The 24941-nt window shown below is 42.1% G+C and overlaps 6 protein-coding genes across 7 annotated transcripts in view; 1 reads left to right on the top strand and 5 right to left on the bottom strand.

The window, feature by feature from the left end:
* LOC132873161 (protocadherin alpha-C2-like) overlaps positions 1–16659 on the bottom strand; it is a 74487-nt gene extending 57828 nt beyond the window's left edge. The window contains exon 1 of one of the 2 annotated variants that reach the window (XM_060908465.1): positions 14282–16659. In XM_060908465.1, coding sequence (XP_060764448.1) covers positions 14282–16645 — 2364 coding nt within the window. In that variant the 5' untranslated portion in view covers positions 16646–16659. Of the gene's footprint in view, positions 1–5357; positions 7832–14281 lie in introns of those variants that run through there. The other variant, XM_060908466.1, reaches the window with a different exon arrangement.
* On the bottom strand, positions 32–2529 carry LOC132873162 (protocadherin alpha-2-like). Its single transcript, XM_060908467.1, has one exon. The coding sequence runs from the start codon at positions 2399–2401 to the stop codon at positions 32–34; it is 2370 nt and encodes a 789-aa protein (XP_060764450.1). The 5' UTR covers positions 2402–2529.
* LOC132873166 (fibroblast growth factor 18-like) overlaps positions 2456–24941 on the top strand; it is a 66805-nt gene continuing 44319 nt past the window's right edge. Inside the window, exon 1 of the mRNA XM_060908472.1 lies at positions 2456–2508. The gene's annotated coding sequence lies outside the window, so the exon portion shown is untranslated. The remainder of the gene's footprint in view (positions 2509–24941) is intronic.
* LOC132873164 (protocadherin alpha-2-like) lies at positions 9858–12308 on the bottom strand. Its single transcript, XM_060908469.1, has one exon. It carries the CDS (start codon positions 12225–12227, stop codon positions 9858–9860), a length of 2370 nt encoding a protein of 789 aa, XP_060764452.1. The 5' UTR covers positions 12228–12308.
* LOC132873163 (protocadherin alpha-2-like) lies at positions 18012–20433 on the bottom strand. The gene has a single exon (XM_060908468.1). The coding sequence runs from the start codon at positions 20379–20381 to the stop codon at positions 18012–18014; it is 2370 nt and encodes a 789-aa protein (XP_060764451.1). The 5' UTR covers positions 20382–20433.
* Positions 22428–24845, bottom strand: LOC132873165 (protocadherin alpha-2-like). Its single transcript, XM_060908470.1, has one exon. It carries the CDS (start codon positions 24843–24845, stop codon positions 22428–22430), a length of 2418 nt encoding a protein of 805 aa, XP_060764453.1.

Below are 24941 nucleotides of genomic sequence, written 5' to 3'. Positions count from 1 at the left end.
GTGCTCGAAAATTTGAAAGAGACTAAATTAATCACGGCCTTACCTTCCCAGTGCTAGGAAGAGTTTGTGTCCTGTTAAAAGTGTCTCCTTCATTAATGCTGATCAGCTCTGCGTCTGCAGGCGGAAACGGCGAGGGGAAAACCACGACGTCACTCTTCAGTGTGTCGGAACTAAAACACACATCATACTGCTGAGTGGATTTGGAGTAAGACCAGCTCCCGTCAGGGTGTGTAGTGACCACTGGAGCGCTGGACCTGCTGAACCCACCGTCTGTCCCGTAGCATTTAGCTGCTATTAAAGCGATGAGGCTCAGTAAAAATATCACTGACACTGAGACAATAGCGATGAGCAGATAGAGATTCAGATTAGAAACATTCTCCTCCTTTACTGGCACTTGTCTTAGTGAAGGCTGCAGGATGTCCATGTTTTCCACAACCACAACTTCAACACTCAGAGTCGTGGACAGTGAAGGTTCTCCATTATCCGAGACACTGATCAGAAGAGGGTGGGTTTTTAAGTCATTGTCACTCATTCGTCTTTTAGTCCTTATTTCTCCTGTGCTGGTTCCGATTCGGAAGAGGTTCGTTCCCTTTGGTTCAGTGATGTGATAAGATAATAGTGCATTATAACCTGAATCAGCGTCTACGGCTCTGACTTTAGCCACAAAATACCCCGCTTCAGCAGAGTAGGGAATGTTCTCAGTGTTTACTGACCCGGGTTCAGAATAAGGAGGGAGAAAAACTGGACTGTTGTCATTCTCATCCAGGATAAAAACGTTCACAGTGACGTTACTGCTTAGCGGAGGGACACCAGAGTCAGTGGCCTGAACTTGAAACTGAAGTCGTTTCGTTTCTTCGTAATCGAAAGACTTCAGGCTGTACAGTTCACCGGTGTGAGAGTTAATGTTCATCACATTTGACGCTCTGCTTCTCTCTGCATTCATTAATGAATATGAAACGAGGGCATTTTCACCGATGTCTAAGTCTCGTGCCGTTACTGATGCTAACAGCCCTCCAACTGGACTATTCTCTTTCACGCTAATGTTTATCACCGGGGCAGGAAATAAAGGGGCGTTATCATTCACATCAGAGACATGAACTGTTATAACGTTGCTGCTCGAGAGGGAAGGAGTTCCCTCATCATTCGCTACGACTGTGATGTTATATTGTGAGAGCCGCTCTCTGTCCAGAGCTTCATTCACTAAAAGAGCGTAAGAGTTTTTGTATGATCGCTGTAATTTAAAAGGACTCGGTGCTATAATTTTACAGTTCACTTTCCCATTCGCTCCACTGTCTTTATCTGATATAGTGATTAATGCAACATCTGTCCCGGGTTTGATGTCCTCGCTTACGGAGCTCATGAGCAGAGTAACTGATATATCTGGTGCATTGTCATTCACATCCACTACCTCAATTAACACTTTACATCTGGACATTCTTGGAGAATATCCTTTGTCCTGAGCCTGAATTCTCAGCTCGATAGCTGGATTTTCCTCATAATCAATATTATCTTGAACAATAATTTCCCCAGAAACCGGATTTATGGAGAACAATTCATACGCCGTTTTTTCTTCATCACTGACAATCGAGTATGACACGTCACTGTTCACCCCGTCGTCTGCATCCGCAGCTGAAACTGTCAGGATTTTAGTTCCGACAGTTGTGTTTTCATGGACCTTGACTTTGTAAAGAGATTTAGTGAAAACCGGGTTGTTGTCATTTATATCTAGTACATTCACCAGTATCTGCATTGTTCCGGATCTGGGAGGAGTCCCGCCGTCTACAGCAGTCAGCACGAGCTTAATCACCGATTCTCTCTCTCGGTCTAAAGATTTCTGAAGAAGAAGCTCAGCTGAATCACTCTGCATGTCCAGAGAAAAATATTCATTTGCATTTATTTTATAAGTTTTCACTGAATTACCTGCGATATCTATGTCACGAGCCTTGACTAAGGGAAACCGATCTCCCGGAAGGACGTTTTCACTAATGTTCAAAACAGCGGATTGTCGTGGAAACACCGGAGAATTATCATTAATGTCCAAAATATTAATTTCAACCCGGTAGAGCTTGTGAGGATTGTGGATCATCGCTTCAACATTCAACACGCATTTCTGTTTGCTTTCACACAGCTCCTCTCGGTCTATTCTGTCATTCACTAATAAAACACCGCTTTTCCGATTTACCTCGAAATACTTGGCGTTAGATCCAGTCACAAGCTGAAACATGCGCGACTCCAGTTCCTGCACACTGAGACTGAGATCCTTCGCTAGATTTCCAACAACGGTTCCCTTCTTGGCCTCCTCTGGAACCGAGTAGGAAATCTGACCGAAACACAAATCCCATAAACAAAGCAGCAGCAGAGCCTTCATGCAGGCAGAGCGAGCAGTGTCCGGGACAACCATCACTGACTTTCACTGGATATTCACAAAGAAGTCCAAACAATGCTTTCATTTGATCCAATGTCGTCAGGAAAAAAAATTAAAATCCACGAGGGCTGCTGATGACAGAAGTAAGTAACGCTCTGTTCTCCTGTTCTGCGTTCGGAGGAGTATTAATAATGTACCAGTAACTCCATCTCACGGTCTACAGCGACATCTTGTGTGGAAATACAATCTGATATTACTGCTGAAAGCTACATGATGAAAGTTGTACCAAGTAACTGTTTTTGTGTGAAGTTAGATCTTTTTGAGTTGGACTTGAGCTAAAAGATGAGATTGTAAACTCTCAGTTACACAAATTAACCTTGTAGATTATCAGGAATACAGTCTAATAGATCCTGATGGAGTTCAGTCTCATGATCACAGTGGTGTTTTAATTCTCATTCATAAGTTGCGGCATATTACAGTTAATTCATCTCATCTCATTATCTCTAGCCGCTTTATCCTGTTCTACAGGGTCGCAGGCAAGCTGGAGCCTATCCCAGCTGACTACGGGCGAAAGGCGGGGTACACCCTGGACAAGTCGCCAGGTCATCACAGGGCTGACACATAGACACAGACAACCATTCACACTCACATTCACACCTACGCTCAATTTAGAGTCACCACTTAACCTAACCTGCATGTCTTTGGACTGTGGGGGAAACCGGAGCACCCGGAGGAAACCCACGCGGACATGGGGAGAACATGCAAACTCCACACAGAAAGGTCCTCGCCGGCCACGGGGCTCGAACCCGGACCTTCTTGCTGTAAGGCGACAGTGCTAACCACTACACCACCATGCCACCTTGCAGTTAATTCATTTGAATGAAATAACGTTCACTCATAAAATTATTTTTCCCTGCTCATTTGTAGTGCTTCATCACTAAAGTGTCTAATTTGGAAATCTTATGACTATAAGAAAACTATGAAATAAATGATAGGTCACAAATGTACAAAGTGACAGAATGAGGTTATTAAACTCCACCGTGTCATTGCAGTTATATTTGAAATACAGAACACGACCATCAGTGGTGTAGCAAAGGCATGGGGGGGGGGGAGGTGGACCCCCTTGAAAATGAGATGCCACATCTCAAGGGGTTATCCTCAAATAAATAAATAAAAATAAATAAATAAATAATTTCGGGTTTAAACCCTCATGAAGATTTTTTCCAGTTCCAGAGGGTTTTTTTCCCTTCCTCCTCTGGATAATTAAAGCCATACCCGTACAGCACACTTTATTATATGTAATTTTTCAACATCTTTAGTGCGGAAATATTCTGCAAAGCAATGCTAATCAGTGTCAAATAACATGTTTTGCTCAACACGTTTGCTGTAATAATGTGCAGAAAAGTTCAACGATGATATTTACAATTCTATATTGAACCACGCCAAACACCAAATACTCAAATAAAATTTGTGGAATCACATTTCATTGGCTCACTGGCATGTCACTGCAGTGACGTGCTGCTCTGACGTCAAAGATTCGTGGAAATTTGCAGTAGTGGTTTCCTGTTGCCTTCTACTGGAATATTATAGAGGTTTTCTCCTCTCGGCCATTCGCACGCCCGTGCGCGAACACACACACACACACACACACACACGGGCAATTTAGAGTAGGCAGTTAACCTAAATGCGTGTCTTTGGACTGTGGGGGAAACCGGAGCACCCGGAGGAAACCCACGCACACACGGGATACTGACTCCACACGTACACGGGGAGAACATAGACAAAAAGGCCTCCATCAGCCACTGGTCTCAAACCCAGAACTTTCTTGTCTATGCTACGCACTCCTTCTAACTCGAATACCGACTGTAAAAAGCAATTTATTTAAAAAAAAATTTATATATAATGCAAATCTTGAGGTCAAAGATCTTAAGGTCAAAGGATCAAAGAATCCATTCGAGAAAACTTGGGATATATTTTTAAAACCACTTCTGTGATGTTGTTTCGTATCAGGACACTTTGGGAAAAAATATTAGAAAGTTTAAACTAAGCAGTCAAAAAGTGAGTAAAAATAAGCATGATGTCTTTCTTGCTTTTGCTCGAGTCGCCCCGGAGCGTTTAAAGACGTAAACATGTCATTGTCCAACCACGTGGTGCTGAATTCAATGGAAAACGAGAGGAAACCGATAAAAGGTCCTTTAAAACTCTACTTTTACTACTTTTGAAGGAAAATATGAAATATATATATATATATATATTTCGTATAGGCGGCACGGTGGTGTAGTGGTTAGCGCTGTTGCCTCACAGCAAGAAAGTCCTGGGTTCGAGCCCCGGGGCCGGCGAGGGCCTTTCTGTGTGGAGTTTGCATGTTCTCCCCGTGTCCGCGTGGGTTTCCTCCGGGTGCTCCGGTTTCCCCCACAGTCCAAAGACATGCAGGTTAGGTTAACTGGTGACTCTAAATTGACCGTAGGTGTGAATGTGAGTGTGAATGGTTGTCTGTGTCTATGTGTCAGCCCTGTGATGACCTGGCGACTTGTCCAGGGTGTACCCCGCCTCTCGCCCATAGTCAGCTGGGATAGGCTCCAGCTTGCCTGCGACCCTGTAGAAGGATAAAGCGGCTAGAGATAATGTGATGTGATGTGATATTTCGTATATATATATAACTTCAACACTATGACATCAAACAAACCCTGTTGGAAAACATGTCAAAATAAACATGTAAGGACTGCCAGAGTGCAAGAAAAAACTGACTTCAGAACTGGAGAAGATCAACAATTTTACTGTGCAAGACGAGACAGCAATCTTCAGCTATGAGAAGAGAAATGTACAATTAGAACTAAAAGGAGATTAAAATCAGGCGAATTGAATGAGCAGTTGCAGACATTTGTGCACTTCAAACCCATAAGCGTTCTAATGACACACAACAAGGACTAGAGGTAACAAGAGACTAAAAATGCTCGATATTAGAAAGAGGCAAAATTAATCACGGCCTTACCTTCCCAGTGCTGGGAAGAGTTTGTGTCCTGTTAAAAGTGTCTCCTTCATTAATGCTGATCAGCTCTGCGTCTGCAGGTGGAAATGGCGAGGGGAAAACCACGACATCACTCTTCAGTGTGTCGGAACTAAAACACACATCATACTGCTGAGTGGATTTGGAGTAAGACCAGCTCCCGTCAGGGTGTGTAGTGACCACTGGAGCGCTGGACCTGCTGAACCCACCGTCTGTCCCGTAGCATTTAGCTGCTATTAAAGCGATGAGGCTCAGTAAAAATATCACTGACACTGAGACAATAGCGATGAGCAGATAGAGATTCAGATTAGAAACATTCTCCTCCATTACTGGCACTTGTCTTAGTGAAGGCTGCAGGATGTCCATGTTTTCCACAACCACAACTTCAACACTCAGAGTCGTGGACAGTGAAGGTTCTCCATTATCCGAGACACTGATCAGAAGCGGGTGGGTTTTTAAGTCATTGTCACTCATTCGTCTTTTAGTCCTTATTTCTCCTGTGCTGGTTCCAATTCGGAAGAGGTTTGTTCCCTTTGGTTCAGAGATGTGATAAGATAATAGTGCATTATAACCTGAATCGGCGTCGACAGCTCTGACTTTAGCCACAAAATACCCCACTTCAGCAGAGTAGGGAATGTTCTCAGTGTTTACTGACCCGGGTTCAGAATAAGGAGGGAGAAAAACTGGACTGTTGTCATTCTCATCCAGGATAAAAACGTTCACAGTGACGTTACTACTTAGCGGAGGGACACCAGAGTCAGTGGCCTGAACTTGAAACTGAAGTCGTCTCGTTTCTTCATAATCGAAAGACTTCAGGCTGTACAGTTCACCGGTGTGAGAGTTAATGTTCATCACATTTGATGCTCTGCTTCTCTCTGCATTCATTAATGAATATGAAACGAGGGCATTTTCACCGATGTCTAAGTCTCGTGCTGTTACTGATGCTAACAGCCCTCCAACTGGACTATTCTCTTTCACGCTAATGTTTATCACCGGGGCAGGAAATAAAGGGGCGTTATCATTCACATCAGAGACATTAACTGTTATAACGTTACTGCTCGAGAGGGAAGGAGTTCCCTCATCATTAGCTACGACTGTGATGTTATATTGTGAGAGCCGCTCTCTGTCCAGAGCTTCATTCACTACAAGAGCGTAAGAGTTTTTGTATGATCGCTGTAATTTAAAAGGACTCGGTGCTATAATTTTACAGTCCACTTTCCCATTCGCTCCACTGTCTTTATCTGATACAGTGATTAATGCAACATCTGTCGCGGGTTTGATGTCCTCGCTTACGGAGCTCATGAGCAGAGTAACTGAGATCTCTGGTGCATTGTCATTCACATCCTCTACCTCTATCAACACTTTACATGAAGATCTTCGTGGAGGTTGTCCTTTGTCCTGAGCCTGAATTCTCAGTTCCACAGCAAAATGTTCCTCAAAATCAATGTTACTTTTAACTGTAATTTCCCCAGACAGCGGATTTATGGAGAATGAGTCTATGGCCGTGTTTCCATCGTGATTTATTATAGAGTAGGACACTTCACCATCCACACCCTCATCTAAATCTGCTGCAGAAACTTTGATGATTTTAGTTCCGACAGATGTGTTTTCATGGACCTTGACTTTGTAAAGAGGCTTCGTAAAAACTGGGTTGTTGTCATTTATATCCAGTACATTCACCAGTATCTGCATTGTTCCGGATCTGGGAGGAGTCCCGCCGTCTACAGCAGTCAGCACGAGCTTAATCACCGATTCTCTCTCTCGGTCTAAAGGTTTCTGAAGAAGAAGCTCAGCTGAATCACTCTGCATGTCCAGAGAAAAATATTCATTTGTATTTATTTTATACGTTTTCACTGAATTACTACCGATATCCAAGTCACGTGCCGTCATTAAGGGAAACCGATCTCCCGGAAGGACATTTTCACCAATATCCAAAGCAAATATTTGTCGTGGAAACACCGGAAAGTTATCATTAATGTCCAAAATATTAATTTCAACCCGGTAGAGCTTGTGAGGATTGTGGATCATCACTTCAACATTCAACACGCATTTCTGTTTGCTTTCACACAGCTCCTCTCGGTCTATTCTGTCATTCACTAATAAAACACCGCTTTTCCGATTTACCTCGAAATACTTGGCGTTAGATCCAGTCACAAGCTGAAACATGCGCGACTCCAGTTCCTGCACACTGAGACTGAGATCCTTCGCTAGATTTCCAACAACGGTTCCTTTCTTGGCCTCCTCTGAAACCGAGTAGGAAATCTGACCGAAACACAAATCCCATAAACAAAGCAGCAGCAGAGCCTTCATGCAGGCAGAGCGAGCAGTGTCCGGGACAACCATCACTGACTTTCACTGGATATTCACAAAGAAGTCCAAACAATACTTTCATTTAATCCAATGTCTTCAGGAAAAAATGGAAAATCCACGAGGCCTGCTGATGACAGAAGTAAGTGACGCTCTGTTCTCCTGTTCTGCGTTCGGAGGAGTATTAATAATGTACCAGTAACTCCATCTCACGGTCTACAGCGACATCTTGTGTGGAAATACAATCTGATATTACTGCTGAAAGCTACATGATGAAAGCTGTATCAAGTACTGTTTTTGCGTGAATTTAGATCTTATTGAGTTGGACTTGAGCTACAAGTGGAGATTGTAAACTCTCAGTTACACAAATTAACCTTGTAGATTATCAGGAATACACTGTAATAGATCCTGATGGAGTTCAGTCTCATGATCACAGTGGTGTTTTACTTCTCATTCATAAGTTGCGGCATATTGCAGATAATTCATTTAAATGAAATTACGTTCATTCATAAATTATTTTTCCCAGCTTATTTGTAGTGCTTCATCACTAAAGTGACTAATTTGGAAATCTTATGAATAAAAGAAAAATATGAAACAAATTATATGACACAAATGTACAAAGTGACAGAATGAGGTTATTAAACTCCGCCGTGTCGTGATATTTGAAAAACAGAACACGACCATCAGTGGTGTAGTAAAGGCATGAGGGAGGGGGGGTGAATTTCAGGTTTGAACTCTCATGAAGATTTTTTTCAAGTTCCAGAGGGTTTTTTTTTTTTCCTTCCCCCTCTGGATAATTAAAGCCATACCCGTACAGCTCACTTTATTATATGTAATTTCTCAACATCTTTAGAGCGGAAATATATTTCAAAACAATGCTAATCAGTGTCAAATAACATGTTTTGCTCACCACGTTTGCTGTAATAATGTGCAGAAAAGGTCAACGATGGTATTTACAATTCCACATTGAACCACGCCAAACACCAAATACTCAAATGAAGTTTGTGAAAACACATTTCATTGGCTCACTGGCATGTCACTGCAGTGACATGCTTCTCTGACGTCAAATATTCGTGGGAATTTGCAGTAGTGGTTTCCTGTTGCCTTCTACTGGAATATTATAGAGGTTTTCTCCTCTCGGCCATTCGCACGCCCGTGCGCGAACACACACACACACACACACACACACACACACACACACACACACACACACACACACACACACACACGGGCAATTTAGACTAGGCAGTTAACCTTAATGCGTGTCTTTGGACTGTGGGAGAAACCGGAGCACCCAGAGGAAACGCACGCACACACGGGATACTGACTCCACACATACACGGGAAGAACATACAGACAAAAAGGCCTCGGTCGGCCACTGGTCTCAAACCCTTCTTGTCTATGCTACTTCTAACTCGAATACCGACTGTAAAAAGCAATTTATTTCAATTTTTTTTATATGTAATGCAAATCTTAAGGTGTTTGATCAAAGAATCCATTCGAGAAAACTTGGGATGTAGTTTTAAAACCACTTCTGTCGTGTTGTTTCATATCAGGACACTTTGGGAAAAAATATTAGAAAGTTTAAACTAAGCAGTCAAAAAGTGAGTAAAAATAAGCGTGATGTCTTTCTTGCTTTTGCTCGAGTCGCCCTGGAGCGTTTAAAGACGTGAAACATGTCGCTGTCCAAGCGCGTGGTGCTGAATTCAATGGCAAACGAGACGAAACCGATAAAATGTCCTTTAAAACTCTACTTATATCACTTTTAAAGGAAAATGCGAAATATATATCTAACTTCAACACTATCAAGTCCAACAAACCCTGTTGGAAAACGTGTCAATATAAACATGTAAGGACTGCCAGAGTGAAAGAGAAAACTGACTTCAGAACTGGAGAAGATCGACGATTTTACTGTGCAAGACGAGACAGCAATCTTCAGCTATGAGAAGAGAACTGTACAATTATAACTAAAAAGAGGTTAAATTCAGGCGAATTGAATGAGCAGTTGCAGACATTTGTGCACTTCAAACCCACAAGCGTTCTTATGACACATGTGTCATAAGAACGCTTGTGGGCTTGAAGTGCACAAATGTCTGCAACTGCTCATTGTTGTGCACAACAAGGACAAGAGGTAACAAGAGACTAAAAACGCTCACAATTAGAAAGAGGCTAAATTAATCACAGCCTTACCTTCCCCGTGCTGGGAAGAGTTTGCGTCTTGTTACAAGTGTCTCCTTCATTAATGCTGATCAGCTCTGCGTCTGCAGGCGGAAACGGCGAGGGGAAAACCACGACATCACTCTTCAGTGTGTCGGAACTAAAACACACATCATACTGCTGGGTGGATTTGGAGTAAGACCAGCTCCCGTCAGGGTGTGTAGTGACCACTGGAGCGCTGGACCTGCTGAACCCACCGTCTGTCCCGTAGCATTTAGCTGCTATTAAAGCGATGAGGCTCAGTAAAAATATCACTGACACTGAGACAATAGCGATGAGCAGATAGAGATTCAGATTAGAAACATTCTCCTCCTTTACTGGCACTTGTCTTAGTGAAGGCTGCAGGATGTCCATGTTTTCCACAACCACAACTTCAACACTCAGAGTCGTGGATAGTGAAGGTTCTCCATTATCCGAGACACTGATCAGAAGAGGGTGGGTTTTTAAGTCATTGTCACTCATTCGTCTTTTAGTCCTTATTTCTCCTGTGCTGGTTCCGATTCGGAAGAGGTTCGTTCCCTTTGTTTCAGTGATGTGATAAGATAATAGTGCATTATAACCTGAATCGGCGTCTACGGCTCTGACTTTAGCCACAAAATACCCCGCTTCAGCAGAGTAGGGAATGTTCTCAGTGTTTACTGAGCCGGGTTCAGAATAAGGAGGGAGAAAAACCGGACTGTTGTCATTTTCATCCAGGATAAAAACGTTCACAGTGACGTTACTGCTTAGCGGAGGGACACCAGAGTCAGTGGCCTGAACTTGAAACTGAAGTCGTTTCGTTTCTTCATAATCGAAAGACTTCAGGCTGTACAGTTCACCGGTGTGAGAGTTAATGTTCATCATATTTGACGCTCTGCTTCTCTCTGCATTCATTAATGAATATGAAACGAGGGCATTTTCACCAATGTCTAAGTCTCGTGCCGTTACTGATGCTAACAGCCCTCCAACTGGACTATTCTCTTTCACGCTAATGTTTATCACCGGGGCAGGAAATAAAGGGGCGTTATCATTCACATCAGAGACATGAACTGCTATAATGTTACTGCTCAAGAGGGAAGGAGTTCCCTCATCATTAGCTACGACTGTGATGCTATATTGTGAGAGCCGCTCTCTGTCCAGAGCTTCATTCACTACAAGAGAATAATAGTTCTTGTATGATGTTTGTAATTTAAAAGGACTCGGTGATATAATTTTACAGTCCACTTTCCCATTCGCTCCGCTGTCTTTATCTGATACAGTGATTAATGCAACATCTGTCCCGGGTTTGGTGTCCTCGCTTACAGAGCTCATGAGCAGAGTAACTGAGATCTCTGGTGCATTGTCATTCACATCCACTACCTCTATTAACACTTTACAGTTAGATCTTCTTGGAGGTTGTCCTTTGTCTTGAGCCTGAATTCTCAGTTCTATTGCTGCGCTTTGCTCATAATCAATATTACTTTTGACCGTGATAACACCAGAATCGGGATTAATGGAGAATATTTCTAATGCCGAATTTCGGGCATCACTGACAATTGAATAGGACAATTTACCGTTATTTCCCTCGTCGGCATCTGAAGCGGAAACTGTCAGGATTTTACTTCCGACAGATGCATTCTCATGGACCTTGACTTTGTAAAGAGGCTTCGTAAAAACTGGGCTGTTATCATTTATATCCAGTACATTCACCACGATCTGCATTGTTCCGGATCTGGGAGGAGTCCCGCCGTCTACAGCAGTCAGCACGAGCTTAATCACCGATTCTCTCTCTCGGTCTAAAGGTTTCTGAAGAAGAAGCTCAGCTGAATCGCTCTGCATGTCCAGAGAAAAATATTCATTTGAATTTATTTTATACGTTTTTACAGCGTTACTCCCGGTATCCAAGTCACTGGCTGTGGTTAAAGAAAACCGATCTCCCGGAAGCATGTTTTCAGTAATATCCAAAACAAATCTTTGATCTGGAAACACCGGAGAGTTATCATTAATGTCCAAAATGTTAATTTCAACCCGGTAGACCTTGTGAGGATTGTGGATCATCACTTCAACATTCAACACGCATTTCTGTTTGCTTTCACACAGCTCATCTCGGTCTATTCTGTCATTCACTAATAAAACACCGCTTTTCCGATTTACCTCGAAATACTTGGCGTTAGATGCAGTCACAAGCTGAAACATGCGCGACTCCAGTTCCTGCACACTGAGACTGAGATCCTTCGCTAGATTTCCAACAACGGTTCCTTTCTTGGCCTCCTCTGAAACCGAGTAGGAAATCTGACCGAAACACAAATCCCATAAACAAAGCAGCAGCAGAGCCTTCATGCAGGCAGAGCGAGCAGTGTCCGGGACAAGCATCACTGACTTTCACTGGATATTCACAAAGAAGTCCAAACAATGCTTTCATTTAATCCAATGTCTTCAGGAAAAAAATTAAAATCCACGAGGCCTGCTGATGACAGAAGTAAGTGACGCTCTGTTCTGTTCTGCGTTCGGAGGAGTATTAATAATGTACCAGTAACTCCATCTCACGGTCTACAGCGACATCTTGTGTGGAAATACAATCTGATATTACTGCTGAAAGCTACATGATGAAAGCTGTATCAAGTAACTGTTTTTGCGTGAATTTAGATCTTATTGAGTTGGACTTGAGCTAAAAGTGGAGATTGTAAACTCTCAGTTACACAAATTAACCTTGTAGATTATCAGGAATACAGTCTAATAGATCCTGATGGAGTTCAGTCTCATGATCACAGTGGTGTTTTACTTCTCATTCATAAGTTGCGGCATATTGCAGATAATTCATTTAAATGAAATAACGTTCATTCACAAAATTATTTTTCCCAGCTTATTTGTAGTGCTTCATCACTAAAGTGACTAATTTTGAAAGCTTATGAATATAAGAAAAATCTGAAACAAATGATATGTCACAAATTTACAAAGTGACAGAATGAGGTTATTAAACTCCGCCGTGTCGTTATATTTGAAAAACAGAACACGACCATCAGTGGTGTAGTAAAGGCATGGGGGGGGGTGAATTTCGGGTTTGAACCCTCATAAAGATTTTTTCCAGTTCCAGAGAGTTTTTTTTCCCTTCCTTCTCTGAATAATTAACGCCATACCCGTACAGCGCACTTTATTATATGTAATTTTTCAGCATCTTTAGAGCGGAAATATATTTCAAAACAATGCTAATCAGTGTCAGATAACATGTTTTGCTCAAGACGTTTGCTGTAATAATGTGCAGAAAAGGTCAACAATGATATTTACAATTCTACAGTGAACCACGCCAAACACCAAATACTCAAATGAAGTTGGTGGAATCACATTTCACTGGCTCACTGGCATGTCACTGCAGTGACGTGCTGCTCTGATGTCAAAGATTCGTGGGAATTTGAAGTAGTGGTTTCCTGTTGCCTTCTACTGGAATATTATAGAGGTTTTCTCCTCTCAGCCATTCGCACGCCCGTGCGCGAACACACACACACACACACACACACACAGAGGCAATTTAGACTAGGCAGTTAACCTAAATACGTGTCTTTGGACTGTGGGGGAAACCGGAGCACCTGGAGGAAACCCAAGCACACACGGGATACTGACTCCACACATACACGGGGAGAACATAGACAAAAAGGCCTCCGTCGGCCACTGGTCTCAAACCCAGAACCTTCTTGTCTATGCTTCGCACTCCTTCTAACTCGAATACCGACTGTAAAAAGCAATTTATTTCAAAAAAAATTTAAATATAATGCAAATCTTAAGGTGTTTGATCAAAGAATCCATTCGAGAAAACTTGGGATGTATTTTTAAAACCACTTCTGCCGTGTTGTTTCGTATCAGGAGACTTTGGGGAAAATATTAGAAAGTTTAAACTAAGCAGTCAAAAAGTGAGTAAAAATATGCGTGATGTCTTTCTTGCTTTTGCTCGAGTCGCCCTGGAGCGTTGAAAGACGTGAAACATGTCGCTGTCCAACCACGTGGTGCTGAATTCAATGGCAAACGAGACGAAACCGATACAATGTCCTTTAAAACTCTACTTATGTCACTTTTAAAGGAAAATGCGAAATATATATCTAACTTCAACACTATCAAGTCCAACAAACCCTGTTGGAAAACGTGTCAATATAAACATGTAAGGACTGCCAGAGTGAAAGAGAAAACTGACTTCAGAACTGGAGAAGATCGACGATTTTACTGTGCAAGACGAGGCAGCAATCTTCAGCGATAAGAAGAGAACTGTACAATTATAACTAAAAGGAGATTAAATTCAGGCGAATTGAATGAGCAGTTGCAGACATTTGTGCACTTCAAACCCACAAGCGTTCTTATGACACACAACAAGGACTAGAGGTAACAAGAGACTAAAAACTCTCAATATTAGAAAGAGGCTAAATTAATCACGGCCTTACCTTCCCAGTACTCGGAAGAGTGTGTGTCCTGTTAAAAGTGTCTCCTTCATTAATGCTGATCAGCTCTGCGTCTGCAGGCGGAAACGGCGAGGGGAAAACCACGACGTCACTCTTCAGTGTGTCGGAACTAAAACACACATCATACTGCTGAGTGGATTTGGAGTAAGACCAGCTCCCGTCAGGGTGTGTAGTGACCACTGGAGCGCTGGACCTGCTGAACCCACCGTCTGTCCCGTAGCATTTAGCTGCTATTAAAGCGATGAGGCTCAGTAAAAATATCACTGACACTGAGACAATAGCGATGAGCAGATAGAGATTCAGATTAGAAACATTCTCCTCCTTTACTGGCACTTGTCTTAGTGAAGGCTGCAGGATGTCCATGTTTTCCACAACCACAACTTCAACACTCAGAGTCGTGGACAGTGAAGGTTCTCCATTATCCGAGACACTGATCAGAAGCGGGTGGGTTTTTAAGTCATTGTCACTCATTCGTCTTTTAGTCCTTATTTCTCCTGTGCTGGTTCCGATTCGGAAGAGGTTCGTTCCCTTTGGTTCAGTGATGTGAAAAGATAATAGTGCATTATAACCTGAATCAGCGTCGACAGCTCTGACTTTAGCCACAAAATACCCCGCTTCAGCAGAGTAGGGAATGTTCTCAGTGTTTACTGACCCGGGTTCAGAATAAGGAGGGAGAAAAACTGGACTGTTGTCATTCTCATCCAGGATAAAAACGTTCACGGTGACGTTACTGCTTAGCGGAGGGACACCAGAGTCAGTGGCCTGAACTTGAAACTGAAGTCGTTTCGTTTCTTCGTAATCGAAAGACTTCAGGCTGTACAGTTCACCGGTGTGAGAGTTAACGTTCATCACATTTGACGCTCTGTTTCTCTCTGCATTCATTAATGAATATGAAACGAGGGCATTTTCACCGATGTCTAAGTCTCGTGCCGTTACTGATGCTAACAGCCCTCCAACTGGACTATTCTCTTTCACGCTAATGTTTATCACCGGGGCAGGAAATAAAGGGGCGTTATCATTCACATCAGAGACATGAACTGTTATAACGTTACTGCTCGAGAGGGAAGGAGTTCCCTCATCATTAGCTACGACTGTGATGTTATATTGTGAGAGCCGCTCTCTGTCCAGAGCTTCATTCACTACAAGAGCGTAAGAGTTTTTGTATGATAGCTGTAATTTAAAAGGACTCGGTGCTATAATTTTACAGTCCACTTTCCCATTCGCTCCACTGTCTTTATCTGATACAGTGATTAATGCAACATCTGTCCCGGGTTTGATGTCCTCGCTTACAGAGCTCATGAGCAGAGTAACTGAGATCTCTGGTGCATTGTCATTCACATCCACTACCTCAATTAACACTTTACATCTGGACATTCTTGGAAACTGTCCTTTGTCCTGAGCCTGAATTCTCAGCTCGATAGCTGGATTGTCCTCATAATCAATATTATCTTGAACAGTGATATCACCAGAAACAGGATTTATGAAGAATAAATCTCCCTCATCGCTGACAACTGAGTAGGACACTTCACCGTTATTTCCCTCGTCTGCATCAGAAGCGGAAACTGTCAGGATTTTAGTTCCTAAAGATGCATTCTCATGGACCTTAACTTTGTAAAGAGGCTTCGTAAAAACTGGGCTGTTATCATTTATATCCAGTACATTCACCAGTATCTGCATTGTTCCGGATCTGGGAGGAGTCCCGCCGTCTACAGCAGTCAGCACGAGCTTAATCACCGATTCTGTCTCTCGGTCTAAATGTTTCTGAAGAACAAGTTCAGCCGAAACCCTCTGCTGTTCAGTACTTTGTACATCCAGTGAATAATATTCATTTGTGGTTATTTTATACGTTTTCACTGAATTACTGCCGATATCCAAGTCACGTGCCCTTTTTAAGGGAAACCGATCTCCCGGAAGCATATTTTCAGTAATATTCAAAACAAATGTTTGATCTGGAAACACCGGAGAGTTGTCATTAATGTCCAAAATATTAATTTCAACCCGGTAGAGCTTGTGAGGATTGTGGATCATCACTTCAACATTCAACACGCATTTCTGTTTGCTTTCACACAGCTCCTCTCGGTCTATTCTGTCATTCACTAATAAAACACCGCTTTTCCGATTTACCTCGAAATACTTGGCGTTAGATCCAGTCACAAGCTGAAACATGCGCGACTCCAGTTCCTGCACACTGAGACTGAGATCCTTCGCTAGATTTCCAACAACGGTTCCTTTCTTGGCCTCCTCTGAAACCGAGTAGGAAATCTGACCGAAACACAAATCCCATAAACAAAGCAGCAGCAGAGCCTTCATGCAGGCAGAGCGAGCAGTGTCCGGGACAAGCATCATTGACTGTCACTGGATATTCACAAAGAAGTCCAAACAATGCTTTCGTTTAATCCAGTGTCTTCAAGAAAAAATGGAAAATCCATGAGGCCTGCTGATGACAGAAGTAAGTGACGCTCTGTTCTCCTGTTCTGCGTTCGGAGGAGTTTTTTATAATGTACCAGTAACTCCATCTCACGGTCTACAGCGACATCTTGTGTGGAAATACAATCTGATATTACTGCTGAAAACTCTGTTTATGACGCTACTTTGGAATAAAAGAAGTTTTCAGTGTCACTAACTAAAATATTTTATTTTAGGCACAGTTTAAAGCAATGGATATTAAACCCGAGCTATACAAATTAAAAAATTGTAGTTCATCAGAATTGTATTAGCCCATGTATGATAAAACACTGACTATAACATTCAGAAGGTTCTTGAAAGTCTTATGAGTGAAAGTGCCATGCTGTTATTATTCCATTTCGAATAAGATCGTTGATTTAAACAGGGGAGGGGGGCGCTATTGGACTGCTATTATTTTGAAATCGATTTATTCTGTGATATTAATGAAGGTAATTTCATTGAACATAATAAGGCGTAGTTTAAACAGAAATCAAACAAGATTTGTTTATCAACATATTCACAAAAACAATTTTTTTTCCTTTTAAATGGGCGCCTCTTGTGAGATCCAAGTTGTTATTTTATAGTGGAGTTAGACCAAATTATTACAAATAATGACAGAAAGTTTGACCAATAATGGACAAGAAAAGATTTTTTTAAATTTATGTTTTATTTTATTTCTCTCTTTTTTTCCGTCCTCCGAGAGATCTTGCTTTGCGTCAACGATATGATCCATCGTTCTGTTTGTAAAAGTGAAACAAGTCGCTGTCCAAATCTGTAGTACTGATTTTATTCAAACTCTGGACAAAACAACAAAAAAATTCTTCCAAGATTGTCGTATACTCAATCTAAGTCAGCATATTGACACACACACACACACACACACACACACACACACACACACACACACACACACACACACACACACACAACTAGACTTAGACAGAAATTGCTGAAATATCAAAATCCTCAATATTTCCACCATTTAAAAAAAACATGACTGCTCAAAATAAACATATAAGAGGCGCTATGTGAACCAAAAATGTAACTTCAGAGCAACAGACTTCTGTTAACTATTACACAGATATTTTCATCGATGCTGGGAAATCTCAAGAAAAGTTAATGGTAATGGAATTCAGGCGAGGTGGAAATTCAGGTGGAAATGTTTGTGTACTCCAAAACCAAAACCATTTAATACCACACAATACCGCATTGAACACATTTTCCAACGAACGATAAGTGCTGAAAAATTTTAAAGAGACTCAGTTAATCACGGCCTTACCTTCCCAGTACTAGGAAGAGTTTGTGTCCTGTTAAAAGTGTCTCCTTCATTAATGCTGATCAGCTCTGCGTCTGCAGGCGGAAACGGCGAGGGGAAAACCACGACGTCACTCTTCAGTGTGTCGGAACTAAAACACACATCATACTGCTGAGTGGATTTGGAGTAAGACCAGCTCCCGTCAGGGTGTGTAGTGACCACTGGAGCGCTGGACCTGCTGAACCCACCGTCTGTCCCGTAGCATTTAGCTGCTATTAAAGCGATGAGGCTCAGTAAAAATATCACTGACACTGAGACAATAGCGATGAGCAGATAGAGATTCAGATTAGAAACGTTCTCCTCCTTGACTGGCACTTGTCTTAGTGAAGGCTGCAGGATGTCCATGTTTTCCACAACCACAACTTCAACACTCAGAGTCGTGGACAGTGAAGGTTCTCCATTATCCGAGACACTGATCAGAAGCGGGTGGGTTTTTAAGTCATTGTCACTCATTCGTCTTTTAGTCCTTATTTCTCCTGTGCTGGTTCCGATTCGGAAGAGGTTTGTTCCCTTTGGTTCAGTGATGTGATAAGATAATAGTGCATTATAACCTGAATCGGCGTCTACGGCTCTGATTTTACCCACAAAATACCCCGCTTCAGCAGAGTAGGGAATGTTCTCAGTGTTTACTGACCCGGGATCAGAATAAGGAGGGAGAAAAACTGGACTGTTGTCATTCTCATCCAGGATAAAAACGTTCACAGTGACGTTACTGCTTAGCGGAGGGACACCAGAGTCAGTGGCCTGAACTTGAAACTGAAGTCGTTTCGTTTCTTCGTAATCGAAAGACTTCAGGCTGTACAGTTCACCGGTGTGAGAGTTAATGTTCATCACATTTGACGCTGTGTTTCTCTCTGCATTCATTAATGAATATGAAACGAGGGCATTTTCACCGATGTCTAAGTCTCGTGCCGTTACTGATGCTAACAGCCCTCCAACTGGACTATTCTCTTTCACGCTAATGTTTATCACCGGGGCAGGAAATAAAGGGGCGTTATCATTCACATCAGAGACATGAACTGTTATAACGTTGCTGCTCGAGAGGGAAGGAGTTCCCTCATCATTAGCTACGACTGTGATGTTATATTGTGAGAGCCGCTCTCTGTCCAGAGCTTCATTCACTACAAGAGCGTAAGAGTTTTTATATGATAGCTGTAATTTAAAAGGACTCGGTGCTATAATTTTACAGTCCACTTTCCCATTCGCTCCGCTGTCTTTATCTGATACAGTGATTAATGCAACATCTGTCCCGGGTTTGATGTCCTCGCTTACGGAGCTCATAAGCAGAGTAACTGAGATCTCTGGTGCATTGTCATTCACATCCACTACCTCAATTAACACTTTACATCTGGACATTCTTGGAAACTGTCCTTTGTCCTGAGCCTGAATTCTCAGTTCTATCGCGGCGCTTTGCTCATAATCAATATTACTTTTGACCGTGATAACACCAGAATCGGGATTAATGGAGAATATTTCTAATGCCGAATTCCGGGCATCACTGGCAATAGAATAGGACACTTCACCGTTATTTCCCTCGTCTGCATCTGAAGCGGAAACGGTCAGGATTTTACTTCCGACAGATACATTCTCATGGACCTTCACTTTGTAAAGAGGCTTCGTAAAAACTGGGTTGTTGTCATTTATATCCAGTACATTCACCACGATCTGCATTGTTCCGGATCTGGGAGGAGTCCCGCCGTCTACAGCAGTCAGCACGAGCTTAATCACCGATTCTCTCTCTCGGTCTAAAGGTTTCTGAAGCAGAAGCTCAGCTGAATCACTCTGCATGTCCAGAGAAAAATATTCATTTGAATTTATTTTATACGTTTTTACAGCGTTACTCCCGATATCCAAGTCACTAGCTGTGGTTAAAGGAAACCGATCTCCCGGAAGCATATTTTCAGTAATATCCAAAACAAATCTTTGATCTGGAAACACCGGAGAGTTATCATTAATGTCCAAAATGTTAATTTCAACCCGGTAAAGCTTGTGAGGATTGTGGATCATCACTTCAACATTCAACACGCATTTCTGTTTGCTTTCACACAGCTCCTCTCGGTCTATTCTGTCATTCACTAATAAAACACCGCTTTTCCGATTTACCTCGAAATACTTGGCGTTAGATCCAGTCACAAGCTGAAACATGCGCGACTCCAGTTCCTGCACACTGAGACTGAGATCCTTCGCTAGATTTCCAACAACGGTTCCCTTCTTGGCCTCCTCTGAAACCGAGTAGGAAATCTGACCGAAACACAAATCCCATAAACAAAGCAGCAGCAGAGCCTTCATGCAGGCAGAGCGAGCAGTGTCCGGGACAACCATCACTGACTTTCACTGGATATTCACAAAGAAGTCCAAACAGTGCTTTCATTAAATCCACTGTCTTCAGGAAAAAAATTAAAATCCACGAGGCCTGCTGATGACAGAAGTAAGTGACGCTCTGTTCTCCTGTTCTGCGTTCGGAGGAGTATTAATAATGTACCAGTAACTCCATCTCACGGTCTACAGCGACATCTTGTGTGGAAATACAATCTGATATTACTGCTGAAAGCTACATGATGAAAGTTGTATCAAGTAACTGTTTTTTTTTTTTTTCTGTGAAGTTAGAGCTTATTGTATTAGACGTGAGCTAAAAGTGGAGATTTTAACCTCTCAGTTTCAGAAATAAACCTTGTAGATTGTCAGGAATACAGTCTAATAGATCCTGACGGAGTTCAATCTCAGGATCACAGGGGTGTTTTAATTATCATTCATAAGTTGCAGTATATTGCATTTAATGCATCTGAATAAAATTAGGTTCAATCACAATATTATTTTTCTGAGCTCATTTTGTACTTGTAGTTTTTTTTTATCACTGATTCGAGTAATTTAAAAAATCTTATCAATCTCAAATAAATATTAAACAAATGCAAGGAGGCAAATATACAAACTGACAGTATGAATTTATTAAACTTGACCTTGTCATTGCACTGATATTTGAAAAACAGAGCACGACAAGCAATTGTGTCCCAAAGGCATGAGGGAGAGGGGATGAGATGAATTTCGGGTTTGAACCCTTCTTACGATTTTTTCCAGTTCCAGCGGTTTATTTATTTTCTTCCCCCTCTGGATAATTAACGCCATAACCGTACAGAGCAGCTTATTATATGTACATTTTCAACATCTTTAGAGCGGAAATATTCTGTAAAACAATGCTATTCAATGTCAAATAACATGTTTTGCTCAACACGTTTGCTGTAATGATTTGCAGAAAAGGTCACCGATGATATTTACAATTCTACATTGAACCACGCCAAACACCGAATACTCAAATGAAGTTTGTGGAATCACATTTCATTGGTTCACTGTTATGTCACTGCAGTGACGTGCTGCTCTGACGCCAAAGATTCGTGTGAAATTTGCAGCAGTTTTTCCCCGTTGCCCTCTGCTGGGTTATTATAGATGCTTTCTCCGCTCAACCTTTCACACACACACACACACACACACACACACACACACACACACACACACACACACACACACACACACACACACGGGTAATTTAGACTAGGCAGTTAGCCTAAATGCGTGACTGTGGGGGAGACCGGAGCACCTGGAGGAAACCCACACAGACACGGGGAGAACATACAGACTCCACACAGAAAAGCCCCCGTCGTCCACTGGACTCTCATCCAGAAACTCCTTGTCTATGCTACGCACTCCTTCTATCTAACTCGAATACGAACTGTTCAAACAATTTCCATAAAAAAGCAATTTATTTCAACAAGTTTTTATCTATAATGCCTTTATCTTAAGGCGCTTGATCAAAGAACCCATTTGAGAAAACTTGGGATATATTTTTTAAAACCACTTGTGTCGTGTTGTTTCGTATCAGGACACTTTGGAAAAAATATTAGAAAGTTTAAACTCAACAATCAATAAGTTACTTAAAAAAATAAGCGTGATGTCTTGCTTTTGCTCGATTCGCTCCGTCACGTTTAAAGACGTGAAACATATCGCTGTCCAAACACGTGGTGCTGAATTAAATGGAAAACGAGAGGAAACCCATAAAATGTCTTTTATGACGTCAAACAAACCCTGTTGGAAAACGTGTCAAAATAAACATGTAAGGACTCCCAGAGTGAAAGAGAAAACTGACTTCAGAAATGGAGAAGATCGACATTTTTACTGTGCAAGACGAGACAGCAATCTTCAGCGATAAGAAGAGAACTGTACAATTATAACTAAAAGGAGGTGAAATTCAGGCGAATTGAATGAGCAGTTGCAGACATTTGTGCACTTCAAACCCACAAGCGTTCTAATGACACACAACAAGGACTAGGTAACAAGAGACTAAAAACGCTCAATATTAGAAAGAGGCTAAATTAATCACAGCCTTACCTTCCCAGTGCTGGGAAGAGTTTGTGTCCTGTTAAAAGTGTCTCCTTCATTAATGCTGATCAGCTCTGCGTCTGCAGGCGGAAACGGCGAGGGGAAAACCACGACGTCACTCTTCAGTGTGTCAGAACTAAAACACACATCATACTGCTGAGTGGATTTGGAGTAAGACCAGCTCCCGTCAGGGTGTGTAGTGACCACTGGAGCGCTGGACCTGCTGAACCCACCGTCTGTCCCGTAGCATTTAGCTGCTATTAAAGCGATGAGGCTCAGTAAAAATATCACTGACACTGAGACAATAGCGATGAGCAGATAGAGATTCAGATTAGAAACATTCTCCTCCTTTACTGGCACTTGTCTTAGTGAAGGCTGCAGGATGTCCATGTTTTCCACAACCACAACTTCAACACTCAGAGTCGTGGACAGTGAAGGTTCTCCATTATCCGAGACACTGATCAAAAGTGGGTGGGTTTTTAAGTCATTGTCACTCATTCGTCTTTTAGTCCTTATTTCTCCTGTGCTGGTTCCGATTCGGAAGAGGTTCGTTCCCTTTGCTTCAGTGATGTGATAAGATAATAGTGCATTATAACCTGAATCGGCGTCGACAGCTCTGACTTTAGCCACAAAATACCCCGCTTCAGCAGAGTAGGGAATGTTCTCAGTGTTTACTGACCCGGGTTCAGAATAAGGAGGGAGAAAAACTGGACTGTTGTCATTCTCATCCAGGATAAAAACGTTCACAGTGACGTTACTGCTTAGCGGAGGGACACCAGAGTCAGTGGCCTGAACTTGAAACTGAAGTCGTTTCGTTTCTTCGTAATCGAAAGACTTCAGGCTGTACAGTTCACCGGTGTGAGAGTTAATGTTCATCATATTTGACGCTCTGCTTCTCTCTGCATTCATTAATGAATATGAAACGAGGGCATTTTCACCGATGTCTAAGTCTCGTGCCGTTACTGATGCTAACAGCCCTCCAACTGGACTATTCTCTTTCACGCTAATGTTTATCACTGGGGCAGGAAATAAAGGGGCGTTATCATTCACATCAGAGACATGAACTGTTATAACGTTACTGCTCGAGAGGGAAGGAGTTCCCTCATCATTAGCTACGACTGTGATGTTATATTGTGAGAGCCGCTCTCTGTCCAGAGCTTCATTCACTACAAGAGAATAATAGTTCTTGTATGATGTTTGTAATTTAAAAGGACTCGGTGCTATAATTTTACAGTCCACTTTCCCATTCACTCCACTGTCTTTATCTGATACAGTGATTAATGCAACATCTGTCCCGGGTTTGATGTCCTCGCTTACAGAGCTCATGAGCAGAGTAACTGAGATCTCTGGTGCACTGTCATTCACATCCACTACCTCTATTAACACTTTACAGTTAGTGTGTTTCGGGGACACGCTTTTGTCCTGAGCCTGAATTCTCAGCTCAATCCCAGGTGTTTCTTCGTAATCAATATTTCCTTTAACTTTAATCTCTCCTGTTACGCTATTTATAGAAAATAGATCCGATGCTGAATTTTCGTTCTGACCTACAAGTGAATAAATAATTTCTCCGTTTACACCTTCATCAGAATCGGTGGCACTCACAGTCAAAATTTTCGTTCCGACAGACGCATTTTCCTGTATTTTAACTTTATACAGAGGCTTACTAAATATGGGATTATTATCGTTTATGTCTAAAACATTAATTGTTATGTCAAGCATCCCGGATTTGGGAGGTTTTCCTCCATCTACGGCAGTCAGTATGAGATTAATTACAGACTGCTTCTCTCTATCCAAAGGTTTTTGTACCACTAGTTCCGGAGAAAGACTCTGTTGTCCGTAAGTTTGTATATCCAGAGAAAAATGCTCATTGGGGCTCAGAGTGTAGCTCTTGACTGTGTTTATACCGACATCCTTGTCACGGGCCGCTGAGAGAGCAAACTGATCTCCAGCTACAACGTTTTCTGTGATGTTCTTCACTAGCTTTTGCAGTGGAAAAATCGGCGAGTTGTCGTTAATGTCTGTAATGCTTACCTCAATGCGATAGAGCTTTATAGGATTCTGTGCCATGAGTTCAATGTTGAGGGAGCATTTCTGCTTGCTCTCGCACAGCTCCTCTCTGTCGATCCTATCGTAGACAAACAGAACGCCACTTTTCGGATTTATATCAAAATACTTCTTATTAGATCCAGCCACAAGCTGAAACTTGCGTGACTGCAGCTCCTGAACGTCAATGTTGAGGTCCTTTGCTATATTTCCAACCACGGTTCCCTTCTTCACCTCCTCCGAGATGGTGTAAGAAATCTGACCGTGAGACAAACCAGAGAAACAAACCAGCAGCAGCGGCAGCGCCCTGATCCAGGCAGATGATCCTCCAGACACAAAACTCATGGCTTCGTGGTGTTTCCGCGGTGTCATTTTGCTCGACGAGTAAACTGCGTGCTATTCTTACGCCACATAAACGGATCATATACTGATCCAGACTCCTCGCTTTGACTATTGTCTCTATAATTC

This window comes from Neoarius graeffei, chromosome 25 (genome assembly GCF_027579695.1).
Source record: "Neoarius graeffei isolate fNeoGra1 chromosome 25, fNeoGra1.pri, whole genome shotgun sequence".
Taxonomy (NCBI): domain Eukaryota; kingdom Metazoa; phylum Chordata; class Actinopteri; order Siluriformes; family Ariidae; genus Neoarius; species Neoarius graeffei.
Note: the sequence above shows the minus strand (reverse complement) of the source record. Positions and strands in the feature narration are given on the sequence as shown.